The 16,710-nt window shown below is 58.6% G+C and overlaps 1 protein-coding gene across 4 annotated transcripts in view; it reads right to left on the bottom strand.

Moving 5' to 3' along the window:
* DAGLA (diacylglycerol lipase alpha) overlaps nucleotides 1–16,710 on the bottom strand; it is a 66,928-nt gene that overhangs the window by 10,346 nt on the left and 39,872 nt on the right. For 2 of the 4 annotated variants that reach the window (XM_060404299.1, XM_060404298.1), the window contains exons 4-12: nucleotides 16,420–16,521; nucleotides 15,432–15,626; nucleotides 12,074–12,161; nucleotides 9,929–10,063; nucleotides 9,305–9,382; nucleotides 7,371–7,495; nucleotides 1,228–1,381; nucleotides 613–696; nucleotides 423–500 (exon numbers count right to left, since the gene is read on the bottom strand). In XM_060404299.1, coding sequence (XP_060260282.1) covers nucleotides 423–500; nucleotides 613–696; nucleotides 1,228–1,381; nucleotides 7,371–7,495; nucleotides 9,305–9,382; nucleotides 9,929–10,063; nucleotides 12,074–12,161; nucleotides 15,432–15,626; nucleotides 16,420–16,521 — 1,039 coding nt within the window. The remainder of the gene's footprint in view (nucleotides 1–422; nucleotides 501–612; nucleotides 697–1,227; nucleotides 1,382–7,370; nucleotides 7,496–9,304; nucleotides 9,383–9,928; nucleotides 10,064–12,073; nucleotides 12,162–15,431; nucleotides 15,627–16,419; nucleotides 16,522–16,710) is intronic. The other 2 variants (XM_015103136.4, XM_042237641.2) reach the window with 1 other exon arrangement.

Genomic DNA, 16,710 nt, shown 5'->3' with positions numbered 1-16,710 from the left:
ACCAGTGAGACCAGTGATGGGAAGCTCAGCAACCCTGTCGCGCTCACGTCCCCCTTGGGTCCTCAGGACAACCTGGCGGGGGGCTGGGGGTGCTGCTGGACACTTGATCACATCATTTCCATTTCACAGATGAGAAAACTGAGGCTCAGAGGGATTGTGGGTCTAGGAGGAACCAGTGAGATCCCTTCTCTGTTGCCTCCTTGAGCTCTCTCTTGTGGGACAGGGTCTGGGCTGTGCAGGGCTTGGGGGTCCTGGCAGGTGGGCAGCAGTGGACGTTCCAGACTGATCCACACCACTCTGACCATCTCTCTCTTGGTGAGAGGAGCGACTCCGGAGGAGGCCCTGCCCCAACCACGGGCCAGGCCTGCCTGCTGGCAGCAGAGAGGAGAAACATGGGGGCCCATGAGAGCAGGTGGGGGTACCTTGTGTCCCAGCCAGGTGCCGTGGTGGCCCTCCACGGGGAGGCGCTCGGCGTCACCAGTCAGGTCTGTCAGGGCGTCCTGGGGGCAGGGAGGATGGTGAGGCGTGGGACTGAGAACAGGGAGAAGGAGGTGGGCGCCCCCAGGGGCTGTGAGGGGGCCCGGGGTCGGGCGGGGTCCCTGGGCGGCGTACCTTGGGGGACAGGGTTCCCCGGATACTGATCACCACCTTCTTCTTGTCGTGGTCCACCGCCACGTAGAAGGGGGTTTCATAGACCTGGCAGAAGGGCAGCGCGTGAGCCGCAGGGGCCCCTGTACTGGGGCCGGATGCGGGGAAGTGACGGGAGCAGATCTCCTCCGGGCCCGAGACTCTGGCTCCACTGGCCCCTGAGCCCGAGGCCTGCGAGGGTCACAGTAGGTCCCTCCCAGGCCAGCACCCAGCCTGCCCTGCCCTCCCAACTCCGCTGACTCGGGCGCCCTGAGCACCAGGTCCTGCCTGCCTGGTCCGAGGGGCTGCCCTCTCCCCTCCCCAGTGCTTCCCCATGTCCCTCAATTCCTTCCCCCAAAGGCTGGAGCCAAGAAGCCCCAACAGCAGGTGCAGGGCTGGGGTCCACTTCCTAGCTGCAGAGTGGGCACAGACCAGGATGTTGGGAGAAGGTGATGGCCCAGCTCTGGTTTGCCCACCTAGGGGAGCGATGCCAGCCAGGCCAAGGGCTCCTGCCACCGAGGGCAGCCCCGTCTGCCCCCTGCAGCCTGCGCAGGACCCAGGCTGTGGGGAGGCTGTGGACCAGCCCGCCTGGACCCTCACCGCGTCATGGCAGGAGGTGTAGACGATGTCCACCGCGGTCATGTTCTCGTCCAGGAAGTGGCGTCGGATGGCGATGGCGTTGCAGCCGCAGCAGTTGTCTTCCTCGATGGTGACTCCGGGGGCGAACCGGGGCCGGGCGGGGCACAAGCAGCACCTGGGCGGGTGGCAGAGGGCTCAGAGCCCGGGACCTCAATGGAGCCACGGTCCCCCCCATCCTCTCGGGAATCTGTTCTTGCAGCCAGCCCCACGCCCTCTCTGAGAGCCTCCCTTGCAAAGCTCTCCAGCCCGTTCCCCAGTCCTCGCCTTATTCGGCTTCTTGACAACACGTGACCCCGGGGGTCTCTCCCGCCCCCTTTTACTCTCTCCATTCAGCGGGAGGCACCCCTCTCCTGGGCTGCTTCTCCTCATCCGTGTCTTCTCACTGAGACCAGAGGACAGCCCTGGACCTCCTCTTCTTTCTAATGACACAAGCTCCCAGGGCCTCACCCACTTTTGGGCTTTAAATACCACCTGAGTGCCAAAGAGCCCCCCAGAACTGCTTGCATTCAACCGCCTATGAAAACCCTCCTCCCAGATGTCCCCCAGGATTGCAGTTCCCTCAGCCCCAGATCCCAAGGGCCTAGCCCCCTGTGCTTCAACAGTCCCCCACACCCCCCCCTGGGCATTCAGCCCACGCTTAGAGCCAGCGGGTCCTCAACCCACCTCATATCCCATATCATCGGTCAGCACATCCATCAGCTGTGCCTTCAAATTCACATCCAGATGCCAAATGCTTTCCGTTTCTTGCCCCCATCCCCCCGCCCTGCTCCAAGCCACCTTATCCCTGCCTCAGAATGTCACAGGGGCTCCCAACTGGTCCTCCTCACTCACAGCCACCCCTTATGTTCTCAGCCAGTGACCTTTTATGATAAAAGATAAGGTGGCATCCCTGGTGGCTCAGTGGTAAAGAGTCTGCCTGCCAATGCAGGAGACATGGGTTCAGTCCCTCATCTGGGAAGATCCCACGTGCGTTGGACCAACTAAGCCCATGAGCCGCAACTATTGAGCCTGTGCTGTAGAGCCCGGGAACTGCAACTATCAAGCCCACCCTCTGCAACAAGAAAAGCCACTTCAGTGAGAAGCCTGCATACGGCAAGGAAGAGCAGCCCCCACGCTCCACAGCTACAGCAACTAAAACCCAGCGCAGCCAAAAATAAATAAATAAAAGAAATTTTTTTTTAAGCTATAAGATGAGCTACATCACTACATTCAACACCTTCCAATACTGCCCTTCCTGCCCAGTATAAACGCCAGAGTCCAAGCAAGCACCGAAGGCCCAGCTCCATCTGGCTCCGTTCTCTGGCCTGTTGCCTCCCATTCCTCTTGGATGCACTGGGGATACATTCCTGCCTCAGCATCTCTGCACTGCTGTTCCCTCAACCTGGAACATTCTCCTCCTGGATAGTGTGTGGTTGGACCCCTCGCTTCTTGAGGCCTCTGCGCAGTTTATACTGCTGTGAGATCCTCTTGGGGCCACCTCATATGACAGCTAGCCCCTGCCCAGTGTTCCCCAGTTTGACCACACAGTCAGCTCAATTTTTCTCCAAAATACTCCTATGCTCCAAAGCACTGCATTTCCTTGTCTGTGCCTCCCCAGCACCAAAAACACAGTTGTTGCTCAGTCGTTCAGTTGTGTCTGACTCTTTTCGAGCCCATGAACTATAGCATGCCAGGCTCCCCTGTCCTTCACAATCTCTCGGAGTTTGCTCAAACTCACATCCATTGAGTCGATGATACCATCCAACCATCTCATCCTCTGTTGCCCCTTTCTCCTGCTCCCTCCTCAGTCTTTCCCAGCATCAGAGTGTTTTCCAGTGAGTCGGCGCTTCGCACCAGCTGGCCAAAGTATTGGAGCTTCAGCTTTAGCAGCAGTCCTTCCAATGAATATACAGAGCTGACTTCCTTTAGGAGTGACTGGTTTGATCTCCTTGCAGTCCATGGGACTCTCAAGAGTCTTCTCTAACACCACAGTTCAAAAGCATCAGTTCTTCAGCACTCAGCCTTCTTTATGGTCAAACTCTCACATTCATAGATGACCACTGGGAAAATCATAGTCAAAGCTATGGACCTTTGTTGGCAAAGTGATATCTCTGCTTTGTACTACTCTGTCTAGGTTTGTATAGCTTTTTTTCTAAGGAGCAAGTGCCTTTTAATTTCATGGCTACAGTCACAGTCCGTAGTGATTTTGGAGCCGAAGAAAATAAAGTCCGTCACTGTTTCCATTTTTCCCCCATCTATTTGCCATGAAGTGATGGAACCAGATGCCATGATCTTAGTTTTTTGAATGTTGAGTTTTAAGCCAACTTTTCCACCCTCCTCTTTAACATTCATCAATAGGCTCTTTGCTTTCTGCCATAACAGTGGTGTCATCTGCATATCTGAGGTTACTGATATTTCTCCCGGCAATCTTGATTCCAGCTTGCACTTCATCCAGCCTGACATTTCTCATGATGTACTCAGCATATAAGTTAAATAAACAGGGTGACAATATACACCCTTGACATACTCCTTTCCCAATCTGGAACCAGTCCATTTTTCCATGTCCATTTCTAACTGTTGCTTCTTGACCTGCATAAAGGTTTCTTAGGAGGCAGGTAAGGTGGTCTAGTATTCCCATCTCTTGAAGAACTTTCCACAGTTTGTTGTGATCCACATAATCAAAGGCTTTAGTGTAGTCAATGAAGCAGAAGTAGATTTTTTTGGAATTCTCTTGCTTTTTCTATGATCCAGAAGATGTTGGCAATTTGATCTCTGGTTCCTCTGCCCTTTCTAAATCCAGCTCGTACATCTGGAATTTCTCACTTTACACCATGGTGAAGCCTAGTTTGAATGATTTTGAGCATTACCTTGCTAGCATGTGAAATAAGTGCAATAGTGGGGTAGTTTGAACATTCTTTGGCATTGCCCACAACACAGTTCAGTTCAGTCGCTCAGTCGTGTCTCTTTGCGACCCCATGAATTGCAGCACGCCAGGCCTCCCTGTCCATCACCAACTCTCGGAGTTCACTCAGACTCATGTCCAATGAGTCGGTGATGCCATCCAGCCATCTCATCCTCGGTCGTCCCCTTCTCCTCCTGCCCCCAATCCCTCCCAGCATCAGAGTCTTTTCTAATGAGTCAACTCTTCGCATGAGGTGGCCAAAGTACTGGCGTTTCAGCTTTAGCATCATTCCTTCCAAGGAACATCCAGGACTGATCTCCCCAAAAATGAATGGGTGAGCTGCTGAGCTGGACACCCAGCCTGGGTGCAGTTACTCCTTGGGCCACCAGAGGGAGCGAGCGCCCAACATATGGGGCTCAGGGACCCAGAAAGCATGTGACCCAAATCTGCCCGCTTTCCTGTTGCCGTTCAGTCGCTCACTTGTGTCTGACTCTTTGCGACCCCATGGACTGCAGCATGCCAGGCTTCCCTGTCCTTCACCATCTCCTGGAGCTTGCTCAAACTCATGTCCATCAAGTTGGTCATACCATCCAACCATCTCATCCTCTGTCGTCCACTTCTCCTCCTGCCTTCAATCCTGCCCAGCATCAAGGTCTTCTCTAATGAGTTGGTTCTTTGTATCAGGTGGCCAAAGTATTGGAGCTTCAGCATCAGTCCTTCCACTGAATAGTCAGGGTTGATTTCCTTTAGGATTGACTGGTTTGATCTCCTTGCAGTCCAAGGAACTCTCAAGAGTCTTCTCCAACACCACAGTTCAAAAGCATCAATTCTTCAGCGCTCAGCCTTTTTTATGGTCCAACGCTCACATCTATAACATGACTACTGGAAAAACCATAGCTTTGACTAGACGGACCTTTGTTGGCAAAGTAATGTCTCTACTTTTTAATATGCTGTCTAGGTTTGTCAAAGGTTTTCTTCCAAGAAGCAAGCGTTTTGGATTTCGTGGCTGTAGCCACCGTCTGCTTTCCTGATCTGATGGCTAAGATTTTACTAAGAATCCTAAATTTAGGTGACGCGGAGAGGTCTGTCTTCACCGCAGCAGCCCCTGAGGGACTGATGCAGAACTCCCAACGGAAAGAGGCCTCCATGGGAAAACCCAGGGTCAAGCTACATCTTGGAAGCGAGAGGGCCTGGGGTGGGCAACCACCTCCATTTACTCCAGGAGACCCCTCCCCTCTCTCCTGCCACTGCTGGTCCAAGTGGACACAGCTCTGGGTCTGTGGGCCAGGCTCTCATTTTCAGGCAGCTATCACCGCTCTCCAGCCTCAGCCTGGCCCTCCAGCACTGAGCAGGTGACTGCCAGCGTGGCCTGGGAGACAGAGACCCAGGCTGGAACCCTTGCTCTGGTGGCCCTTCCTGACTGCAACGGCCTGGGCGGCAGGTGCCGATAGCTACTCCACAAGGCTGGGGTGAGATCAGAGGCCCAAGATGCAGAAAGAGCCTGGCACACAGCAGCCACCAGGGAGAGGACAGCCCCTGAGTCAATGACCTGGGGGCTTGGGGAACCACAAGAGTGGCAGGGCCAGCAGCCTGGGAGGGAAGGGCCCATGGCACCTTTGAGGCCAGCACTCCCACCTAGAGGAGGCTGGGTGCTGAGGGGGCTCCGAGGCTGTGGGAGCCCTGAGCACGTGCTTGGCCTTTGTCAGGGCCTCTCCTGCCCACAGGAGACCAACCACATGTCCAGGGCAGGGCTGGGGCTGAATGGGGGTGTCCCCAGGGTTGCAGGGGGGCATAGGCAGGCCTGGCTTGCCATGCTCTGCATGGGATGGGAAATCCACTCCAGGTGACAAGCCTGGGCCTGAGGCAGGTAGGCAGTCCTTCATCTAGCCCATGCTGGGAACCTGGGCTGCTGCGGACAGGCTGGGCTCGGAGAAGGTAGCCTGACCCTCTGGGCTGTAGGCTGAGACTTCAGGCCTGCCTCTTCTCTGATTTCCAGCACCCGGCTCTTCTCAGCAGGGACCCAGCTGGGCATTCCCGGGTCTGAGGTCTTTCTGCTGCCTCTTCTGGCAGCTCTGAGAAACTGATATGAATGCAGCCTTGCCCCGCTGGCAGAGCCCCTTGGATGCCCAGACCACCAGGGACACTACCGCCGTCTCGGCTTCTGAAAGATCCTACTGGCAGGAGAGGCCTGCCTGTGCAAATGACGTCCCTGCCCTGCCAGTGAGTAATGGAGCAGGGCTGTGGGATCCCAGGTCTCAGGACCCCTCAGGACCTCTCAGTGGCCGCAGGGGCTCCAAGGATGCTGTCTGTGGGCTGGCAGAGACAGGGAGGGGCGTGGGGTGCCCTGGTCGGCTCTATCAGTCACTGGGGGATGGTGACGGCAACCCAAAGAGCCCCCTGGCTTTCTGGGGAAAGGACACTGAAGGAGGGGGTGGCTGCCGTGGGCCCCAAGGGCAGGGGTGTGGTGGACAGAAGCTGCCCGCCCAACATGCCAGCCTGTCTGAAACAGGGAACCCGGGCAACCATCCTCCTTCTGCCAGGCTTGGGCAGAAGGTGGAGATGCCAGAGAAGGGGAGGGGCCCTCATGGAGCCGAGCCCTCCTCTGGCACACTTAGGAAGGCAGAGTCCACCCCGGCTGCCCCCCACCACCCCGCCCCCGAAGTTGGCCAAGGGCAGCATCCAGCTGAGGTCTTGCCAACTCCTTGTGAAGAGCACTGGAGCCGTTCACAAAAGGCCTTCTTGCTGCCTTTCCAGAGGCTTCTTTGGATTGGGTCTCTATCCAGAAAGGCCTTTCTTGCAGAAAGGCAGAGCACAGGAGGGGAGTTGGGGGAAGGGAGGAAGTTGGCAGAGGGGAGGGGTCGAGAGGGGTGTGGAGGGAGATGAGAGCAGCTCCAGGAGGTATGTGTTACCATCCCCATTTCACAGATAAGGAAACTGAGGCTTGCAGAGGTATGCTGACTTGCCTGACTCTGAAAGTGACAAAGTATGGGTTCAAACCCACAAAGTGTGATTCCAAAACCCCAGCCAGGATAATGCAGAACCAGAAAGGTCCTGGCCCAGAGATGGTGCAGAAGAGCAGCAGCATGGGCCGCAGGGGGCACGGTGGCAGGCCCAGTCGCTTAGGGAGACCCTGCCCCACCATGGGCTAGCCCGGCATTGTGACCTCAGCCCTTCTGCACTCGTCAAGGGCAGGCGGGGATCTGGGAAGGGCTGGGGTACTCACGAGCAGGACCGGGCCAGCTGGCAGAGGCCGCAGGCAGGTTTCCGCATCAGGTACATGGGCCAGCCGTAGGCAGCCAGGGCGAAGAGCATGTAATAGCAGACCTCCTTATAGCGGAGCATCTCGTGCTGGAAGTGAAGAGGCAGAGGAGGGTCACCTCCTGCCCTTCCCGCCTGTAGCCTCGGCGCCCACGGGCTCCCCTTCGTGGAGGCAATGGAGGGGAGAGCTGCCCTCCCCACAGGCTGCAGACCACGCCACCCCCACCCCGCGTGGAGGAGGGAACACGCCTCCAGATGATAATTGCATTTCCCTAATTAACTGCAAGCAACCAGGGCACGAAACCTCCTGAGACCTGTCCTGTTGCTCCAATCTCAGAATTAATGGTTTGGGGACAGAAAAACACTCAGAGCACTGGATCGATTTCCTTGCAGGTTTCCCAAGAAGGGAAGAGAGGGAGAAGTGAGAGACACAATCACCGCCTCGGCCATCAGGCCCCGGGAAGGGCAACTGACCCCCGAGAGGCCTGGACCCTCCCCTTGGAGCAGGATGCCCAGGCCAGGAACAGCAGGGCTGGCCCTGGAGATGCAGACACGCTGGGGGCCAGACCAATCCCCCCCGCCCTGCTCCGCACTCAGGGAGACCCTGGCTTGACTCAAGGGCGTCTGGGGCAGTCGGGATGGTTCTGAGAAAGGCGCCGGTTTGAAAGCCGGTGTCTGAGGCCGGTGGCTGCTGTTATCAGCTAGACTGGCCAGGGAGGCAGGCTGGAGGCACACGTGTCCCAGGGAAGCCTCTTCTCCCCAGTCCCGGGCGCCCCAGGCGCTGGGGGACTCCTGCACTTAGAGGGAATTAGTCACCTTGTAAAAGTTAAAGACGGTGATTAGTCATCTTGTGAAGTGAAATAAGCAGCACCTTAATCGGGGCCCAGAGGGGTGGAACCGTCCTGGGCCGCTCCGTCTGCTCTTCAGGAAGGCGCAGGAGGTAATTAACCTCTGGCTCGCGCCGGAGGGCGGGGCTCTGGCACCTGGGGGCTCGGCGGCCCCACCCCCGCCCTGCCCCTCCGCAGGGGAGAGCGAGCCGGGCGGACATCCCCGAGGGAGGCGGGGACGGGCACCCGGGGGGCCTGCTATGGATGGGCTGTTTGGAGAACGCATGCAAATACCCGCCGGCTTTGTAGAGCGGGGTGGGGCCGGGGGGTGGGGGATGGTGGCGCGATGGAGAACCGGCGTTTCCAGGGGAGTCAGATGTGAAGGCCGAATCCTTTCTAACTCTGTCCTGACGGGCACCGGTGTTCACGCATCCCCTCCCCACCAGGGCTCTGGGTGGAAGGCAGGCCCAGCACCGCTTCCGCTGCAGGAATAGGCTCAGTGGGGTCAGGGACTCGCTCAAGGTCACAGCCCCCGGTGCGGAGCCACAGATTAAATCCATTTGCTCCCAGCGCAGGGTCTGCTGTCTGGCTGCAGTTCCCGCCCTGGGTGAGGGGCTCCTCTAGCCTAGGACCAGCCCCTCCTTCACTGGGACACACTACGCCAGATTTTCTACTAAAGGCACTTAAGAAGAGCTCCTGCTACTCAAAAAACAAAAACAAAAACCTTGGAAACCAAGTGCTACGTCTTGCTGCCTTTCATAACAATAACAACCATGGCAAGAATAACAGCAGCTCAGCCCCTGGAAGTAGTTGACAATCTCAGGAGGCCAGGGCCAAACACTCTGAGCTCAGTGGAGCCGATTCAAGGGGTTTGCCTGTAGAACCAGAGCAATGTGCAGGGGGGCAGGTCAGAGTGTGTTTGGGAGGAAGGGGGCTGCTTGGAGAGCCGAGGCGAGACCCACAGCGGAGCAGGTGCAGCCGGCGCCCCAGGGGCCGCCGGCAGGCGGTCTGCTCGGGTGAGCCCAGCAGAGGGAGAGAGGGACCCGGTGCGCTGCGGGTGGTCCTGACTCACCGAGCTTTTGAGGTCGAGGTACTTGGTGTTTCGGGTCACCGGCATGCCAGACAGGAAGGCCAGGATGTCGTTGTTGGCCTGGAAGACAAGCACGTGAGGGTGGCTGCCCCGGGCGCAGCCACACGGTCGAGAAAGGGGTCCGGGCCCGGGCTCTGCACTCTGTCTGCCCCCCAAGGCCCTGAGACCCCAAAAGGGTGTGTGGTTTCTAGCTCTTCCACGACCCGGCCCGCTTTCCAAATCCAAGGTCTCCTCATATTTCCAGTTGCTTCCCTTCCACCCAAAGCATCCATGCCAGGGGAGGGAGCCGGCCCAGGCCAGGAGAAAACATATTTTATACGAGATGCTGGGAGACCCCAGCTAGGACCGGCGAGTTGCAGGGGGGCGGGTGCTGAGGTAAGTGCAGAGGCCAGAGCGCAGAGCTGGGTGTGTCGTGGGGCCCCTGTGCTTAGACGGTAGATGGGTAGAGACAGCCTCTGGGCCCTGCAGAGGGAAGCAGCTCGAGCAGAGACCCTGGGCGGCTAGCTGAGGGTGAGCTGGGGCAGGGAGGGGAGCGTGGAACCCGGGGGTGGCAGGGACAGCCTCGGTGGAGGGCAGAGTGGGGATGTGACCCGCGTGTGGGCTCACCTCGTCCAGCACGGCATTGCGCTTGGCCCGCTGCCGCTGCCGGAGCAGCACCAGGCCGGCGATGATGTCCGACGGCACAATGTCCAGGTCTCGGAAAAACTCGGCAAAGAGGTAGGCGATTTCCGAGTAGGCGTCCTACATGGTCCGGGGAGGCGGCGGGGGGCGGTGGCAGGGAGCAGGAGAGAGGACAGAGGCCGGGCGTGAATGTCCGGGGATGGGCGTCCGCAGGGACCCTTCTCCGGCCCCACTCCCCGTGCCCCCACCCCCACCCTGTCCTTGGCACTCCTTTGGCACTCAGGCACTGGCCTGATGCCCCTGAACCATTTCCTCCTCCAGGACTAGGAACCAAGGCCTGCAGGCCGGCCTGTTTCTCCTTCCGCCCTTCCCTCCAGCAGAGGAGCCAAAACTGAGCTCCTGGCTGCTTTTCTCCCACGCTGTTTCTTCCCACCTCCCTCCAGCTGTGACCCTGAATGGCCCCACCAAGCGCCCTTTGGAGCCCAGGGTCTCAGGCCTCCCTGCCCACCCCCCACCCCCCCACTCCCCCCACCCTACCCCCTGCTCCTGCCCACAGCTGGAGGTGCAGGGACCCCCACCATGTGCCTGGACCTGGAGAAGGGGCGTGTGATGCGGGGGCCCTGGCCCCCAGCTGGCCTGCAAGCTCTGTCCTCAGGACACCCGTGCTTGGGGCCGGGGGCTGGGGGGAGGGCATGCGGACAGAGGCAACCCTGCCAGCCCTGTGCAGAGTCCTCTCTGCCTCCCGACACGTGGGAGCCTGGAACCTCTTCCCTAACCTGTCAGGAGAGGCTGTGGTGGGAACAGACTCATGGCAACCCGCTTTTTCCTGCTGGGTTTTGAGTGTCTGGCACTTGTGAAAGAAGAAAAATCAAGGGCTGCAAACTCAAACGCCTAATGCAAGGGCCGAATCTAGAAATACTGAACTCGACACAAACGCCCCCGATTTTTAAATCCTGGCATCCAGTACAAATGTTTGATCAACATAGCATGAGCCGATCAAAACTCTGGGCGGGACCTGACCTGACCTGACCTGACCACCATCAGTGTTTGGTGGGACCCAGCTTCTGGGGAACACCCTGCCTTTTTTGAGAAAAGACTTCTGCCTTTTCCCCAGGGTCCAACACCAGCCCCCAATCTGCCTGTCAGGAGGGGTGGATGTGCCCTGGATGAGACCCCCCAGAGAGCCCCGTGGGGGTGCTTCCCATCCACCAGGGAACCTCCGGGGGTGGGAGGGGCTTTCTTACACTTGATTACTTACTCTATGGCTCAGCAGGGGCTTCGGGTGGGTAGGAGCCACTGGAGCCTTTTCCGGTGGCTTCCATGGAGGGCACTGGCTGGCTGGCTCAGGCAGGAGTGGTCTCCTGACCTCACTGGCTCTGCCACTACCTAGCTGTGGGACGCTGAGCAAGTCACTCCACCTCTCTGGGCCTCAGCTGCCTGATCTGCAAAGTGAGGGGTGGGCCTAGATGATCCCTAAGGACCCTGCCAGCACAGGAGGGGGCAGCTCTCCACGGAGGGCTCCCAGGGCCCTGCCTCCCCTCCCCCGCCCGGGGGCCACCCACTGCTGACCCACCTTCCTTCTGCAGTGCCCTAGTGGGTGCGGAGGGTGAGGGCCGCACTGACCTCATGGCAGCTGATTTTACAGAAGGACCAGCAGCTGGTTGTGGTTTAGTCTGACTGTTTGGCAACCCGCCAGGCTCCCCTGTCCATGGGATTCTCCAGGCAGGAATACTGGAGTGGGTTGCCATGCCCTCCTCCAGGGGATCTTCCCAACCCAGGGATCGAACCCATGTCCCCTGCATTGGCAGGCGGATTCTCTACCGCTGAGCCAGCGGGGAGGCCCTTGCAGCTGGCTTTTCTTTATCTTCAGGTTGCCCTGATACTTGAGTACCTCTTCTCCTAGACTCATCTCTAAGTTCCAAGGGGGTCAATAAAAGGTCTTCCCATTTTTCTGTCCCCTGACAAAGGAAGGGAAGGGCTGTTTCACACGCAGGAGGGAGTCGGGCAGTGAATGACAACAGGTCCTCTGAGGAGCAGGTTGTCACCTCCTGTCCTGCTCAAAGCCCAGCCCCGCCCCACCCGGCAGAGCCGAGGATCCGAGCCCCGGGGCGGCGACTTCCCAGTACTTACTGACTGGGAGTCCTTCGTCCGAGTGCAGCAGAGGAACACTTTGAGCCGGCGTGACCAGCTGGTGGCCTGACCCTCTTCTAAGCGGTGCCTGCAGTGGGGGAGAGTTGGTATGTGTGAGGTCAGAGGGCTGGACCAGAAGAGCTGGGCCCAGACGTTACAGAAACAGGGCAGCCTGTTCCCAGGGCCCCGGCAAAGGGCTCCCCGGCAGGAGGGTCTGGGGGGACAACAGGCCTGGGCCGGGTCAAAGCCGAGTGGCCAGCGAGCTGTCAGCCTGCAGGGCTTTTCCTGAGGGGCTCCTGCTGGCTGAGGCTGGGGCCTGTGCTTCCGGCTTCTGACACAAAGACACCAGCACACTCGGGGGCTTCGGAGCTGGGAGCCCGAACTGGGGGCCGCCCTGAAGCCCACTCCAAAGGCTCCAACCAAGGGCCCTGGGAGATGGCAGCAGGGTGCTGGGCCTCCCTGCCAATTTATTCCACTTTGGGAGCAGACCTGCTGGCCGGACCTGTTCCCCTCTCAGAAAGGATTTCTCTCATCTCTGTACTTGGGGAAGCTTAAGGGGCTGAATGAGTTTAGCATGCTGCAGCGCCTTAGATCCGTTATATTACAGGGGAGAGGGCCCTGCCCTTCATCTGCATGGCTGGCTCCTCTCCATTCCCCCACCTCCACCCCCAGCCCCAGTGGGTATGGCTGCTCTGATGGGGAGGCAGGGTACCCAGGAGTCTGCACTCAAAGCGAGAGTGATTGATTGGCCAGTTATCCAAGGAGACCCTTCCAACGCTGAGTGTCCAGAGGTCGGTGTGTTTTGAGCATAAAGATCACAGATCCAACATTAAAAATGTACATTTCCAGACTGAGCAAGAGGGGCTGGCTGGCTTTTGTGACATGCGCCCTCCCCGCCAGCCCTTTCAGAGCCTGGTGCTGGGTGGTCAGGAGGGGCAGGCTCTGAATGACCCTGGATGCCTGCAAGGCACTTAGCATCCATCAGGAGTGACAGGCCAGGCGGTCGCTGCCTCCACCTCCTCTCTGCAGCTAACAGCCGCTTCCTGTTCCCATCCTGGTGCCACGGCGCTATGGGCCACAAGGACAGGGGAAGCCACAGGGCCATCAGGGCAACAGGAGGGGGTTAGGAAACAGGGCAAGGGACTTGCTGTTTCTGGAACCTGCCAGCTCTAAGGGACTTGGGCAGCCTCATATCCTAAGCCAACGTCCCCCCCTCTACTGGGGGCTGGATGAAGGGACAGCATGTCGGCTAAGCTCAGTTCCCAGAGCATCGCGTTCTTTAACTCTTTCTAAACAAACTGGCTGTCAAACATTCAAAGACAATTTCCTCCCTTCCCTCTGGCAGATTAAGTCCGGTATACTCTACTGCCCTGGTGGCTCAGATGGTAAAGCGTCTGCCCGCAATGCGGGAAACCCGGGTCCAATCCCTGGGTTGGGAAGATCCTCTGGAGAAGGAAATGGAAAATCCCATGGATGGAGAAGCCTGGTGGGCCACAGTCCATGGGGTCGCAAAGAGTCAGACACGACTGAGCGACTTCACTTGACTTCATAATCTACTGCAGTACACTTTATGCCCACCAGGGGGAAGATGGAGCCAATGACATGTTTGGCCTAATGCCTCTGTCCCTCTGGACAGAAACTTCATGGACCCGGCACCCCTCTGCCCTGGGGCTCACTAAAGCAAAGGGAGGGCAGACACTCCAGCAGAGATCCAAGGTCAGGCTCCCAAGGAGCAGTGGTGGGAAGAACCCATCCCAAACCCTACCAGATTTCACTGGAAGGAGAAGGGCCCAGGACTTGAGCAGCTCCCTAACTCCCAGAAACTAAAATAACCCACTGGTGTGGAGCAGCATGGCTTGTGCACAAAGCCAAACCTGGAAGCAGATGAAGGGTCAGCAGGCTTGAAAAACGTCCTTGTTAAGAAAAACTTTCCGTTGGTCTTAGAGCAGAGCAAGGGGGCCGGGGGGAGAGCCGGAGAGGTAGTCACAGTAACCCGTCCAAGAGCTGGAGAAGCTGCAACAGGTGGGGGTCTAGGCGCTTGAGGCCTCTTACCACACTCACAGGGCCCAGAACTGCTGAAAGACTTTCTAATTCAGATGACAGTCACCGCCAACCACCTCCACTGTAAAGGCATTGGCTGCACCGGGCCCCAAAGGCAATTATCCAGAGTAGAGGAGGGGAATTCCCCCCCACCCAGGGCCCCAGGAGCCCAGAAACCAGGTCAGGTGGGGGCACGTGCTCGGAATGAGCAAAATGGGACAGGCGGTGGTGGCCAGCTGTGCCGCTGGGAGGAACAACGGGCTCTGGGGCCTTGGCTCCCAAACCTGGCATTTGAGGCTGGGAGGTGGCCAGTCCAGGCATGGGTGTGGCTCTGGTTGCAGGGCCCAGCTGACGTGGAGGGCCCAGCGGGGCTGGATGGAGGGGCGTGGGAGGGTGGGGTGGGGGCCTGGGAAGCCCACTCCCCTGGGTGAGGGCTCCCAACCCTGCTGCCCTGGGCTGGGGGTGGAGTGCCAGCTCCACTCCCCAACCAACATGACCCAGGGCATGTGGCCTGCCCTCCCTGGGACTCGGACCGCTCATCTGTAGAATGGGTCTCACAGCTGCACCAGGATTGGCCAAAGGATGAAACGGACTGCGGGTGGAAGTGCAGGACCTAACCCCGGACAGAAGCTCGATGAATAGGAGCGACTCTGGCCTAAGCTGGCCTAAGCTGGCCCTCTGCTCTTCTTCTTTCAATAAACAGGAACTCTGTGACCATCCTGGACGCCCTGCCTCATTTTCTCTGCCTCCTTCCTTCTCCAAAACACTGTGCAAAACATTCCCCAACACCACCGGCAAGAAGCCTGCCTTGGTTAACCTCCTGTAGCCCCCTTAATCCTAGAGGCAGCCTCACCTAGTGGTTATGAGCCAGGGCTCTAAGGCCAGACTGACTGAGCTTGATCCCAGCCCACGGCCAGCTGTGCTACCTCAAGCAAGTCACATAACCTCTCTGTGCCCCCGTTTCCTCATCTGTATTATGGGATGACACGAACAGCGACCTCAGGGAGTTACTGTAAGTTAATATGCACACTTCCGGGCTCGCTCGTCCGAGTGCTTCCTATTATTACTCTGGTGTTTTTAGTCCTGAAGGTGATCCGAGCATGAAGCTCCTGTGAGCGCCTGTGTTCATCACTCTGATAAACATCACGGCAGCTGCACGAGGCAGGAATGATTGCGTTCCCACTTTACAGACCAGGAAGCTGAGGTGAGCCTTGGGCCAGCACCTGAGGCTCATGCAGGTTGAGATGCAGTGAGGGAGGCGCGGGGCCGGCCTCTGCCTGCCGGGGTCAGCAAGTCCCGCCCCCGCCCGGCCACTGACCGCAGGTTGTAGGTCCGCAGGTTGCGCTGCCGCCTCTTGGTGGCCCTCAGCTTGACGAAGGTGCGGCCCGTGGGGTCGAAGACGCAGAGGACTGTGATGCACACGCTCAGGATGACCACCCAGTTGCAGACGACCATCCCTGCGGAGGAGCGGTGGGAAGCCAAGGGGCATGGCACTGGGGACACCTCTCTGACCCTGAAGAAAGGAGCGCTGGGGCCTTCCTACCTCAAAATGCTCCTGGGGCCCTAGAGTCAGACTCCAAAGGCCCCAGTCTCAGCCTCTGACTACATGGCTGTCCCGTGGCTGAGCTGTGACCACCCCCACCCCCCCGCCAGGCCCATCCTTGGCACAGAGCAGACGGCTATGTGGGTTTCCAGTGCCCCGGTCAGCTCTGTGCCTGCTGCTGTGCACCCCCAGACCAGGGCCCGCCAAGGCGGGGACAGTGGACCTCGGGATGAAGGCTACGGCCTCGCCCAGCCAATCCATCAGCCAAGCTCACAGAAACTATTTCCTTCTCAAGGTATCTGAGCTTACTACCCTTGAACCTGGTCCCCAACCCCGGATCTTGGGTTAGAGTTAGGGCTGCCCGTGTCCCCTGCACCTCAGGGTGAGTGAGTGCTCAGGCACTCGGTCACATCTGACTCTTTTGAGATCCCATGGACTGTAGCCAGGCTCCTCTGTCCATGGAATGTGTTGTTGTTTAGTCACTTCAGTCGGGTCTGACTCTTTGAGACCCCATGGACTATACAGCCAGGCTCCTCTGCCCATGGGATTTCCCAGGCAAAAATAATGGAGTAGGTTGCCATTTCCTCCTCCAAGAGATCCTCCCGACCCAGGGACTGAACCCTAGTCTTCTGCAGTGGCAGGTGGATTCTTTTACCACTGAGCCACTGGGGAAGCCCCCAACCCAGGGTTAAGGATGCTGTGTCCCTCCCACTGCCCTCTCTAACCTGGCCTGGCCCCTCCACCCCAGGCCCGACCAGCATACCGAGCGTGACGTTCTTGGCAGTGAGGTCGTTGCAGGAGGTGTAGTACTGGGTGAGCCAGACGATGCCCACGATGGCATAGATGAACTCGATCACCAGGATGGCTGCAAGCAGAGCAGGGTCCCGGCTGAAGGATGGGGAGGCCCTGGAACCTGGGCCCGGTTCCTCAGCAGCAAACCACCCACCACCCCTCTCTCAGGCCTCGAGATGCAGAGGCCCAGGGAGTGTGGCCGTCCCATCCCCTGGTTTGCGTGCCCTCAGGCCCTGACACCTCTTTGAGAAGGTAACTGGAA

The sequence above is a fragment of the Ovis aries genome, chromosome 21 (assembly GCF_016772045.2).
Source record: "Ovis aries strain OAR_USU_Benz2616 breed Rambouillet chromosome 21, ARS-UI_Ramb_v3.0, whole genome shotgun sequence".
Lineage (NCBI taxonomy): Eukaryota > Metazoa > Chordata > Mammalia > Artiodactyla > Bovidae > Ovis > Ovis aries.
The sequence above is the reverse complement of the archived record's forward strand: the minus strand, read 5'-3'. Positions and strand labels throughout refer to the sequence as shown.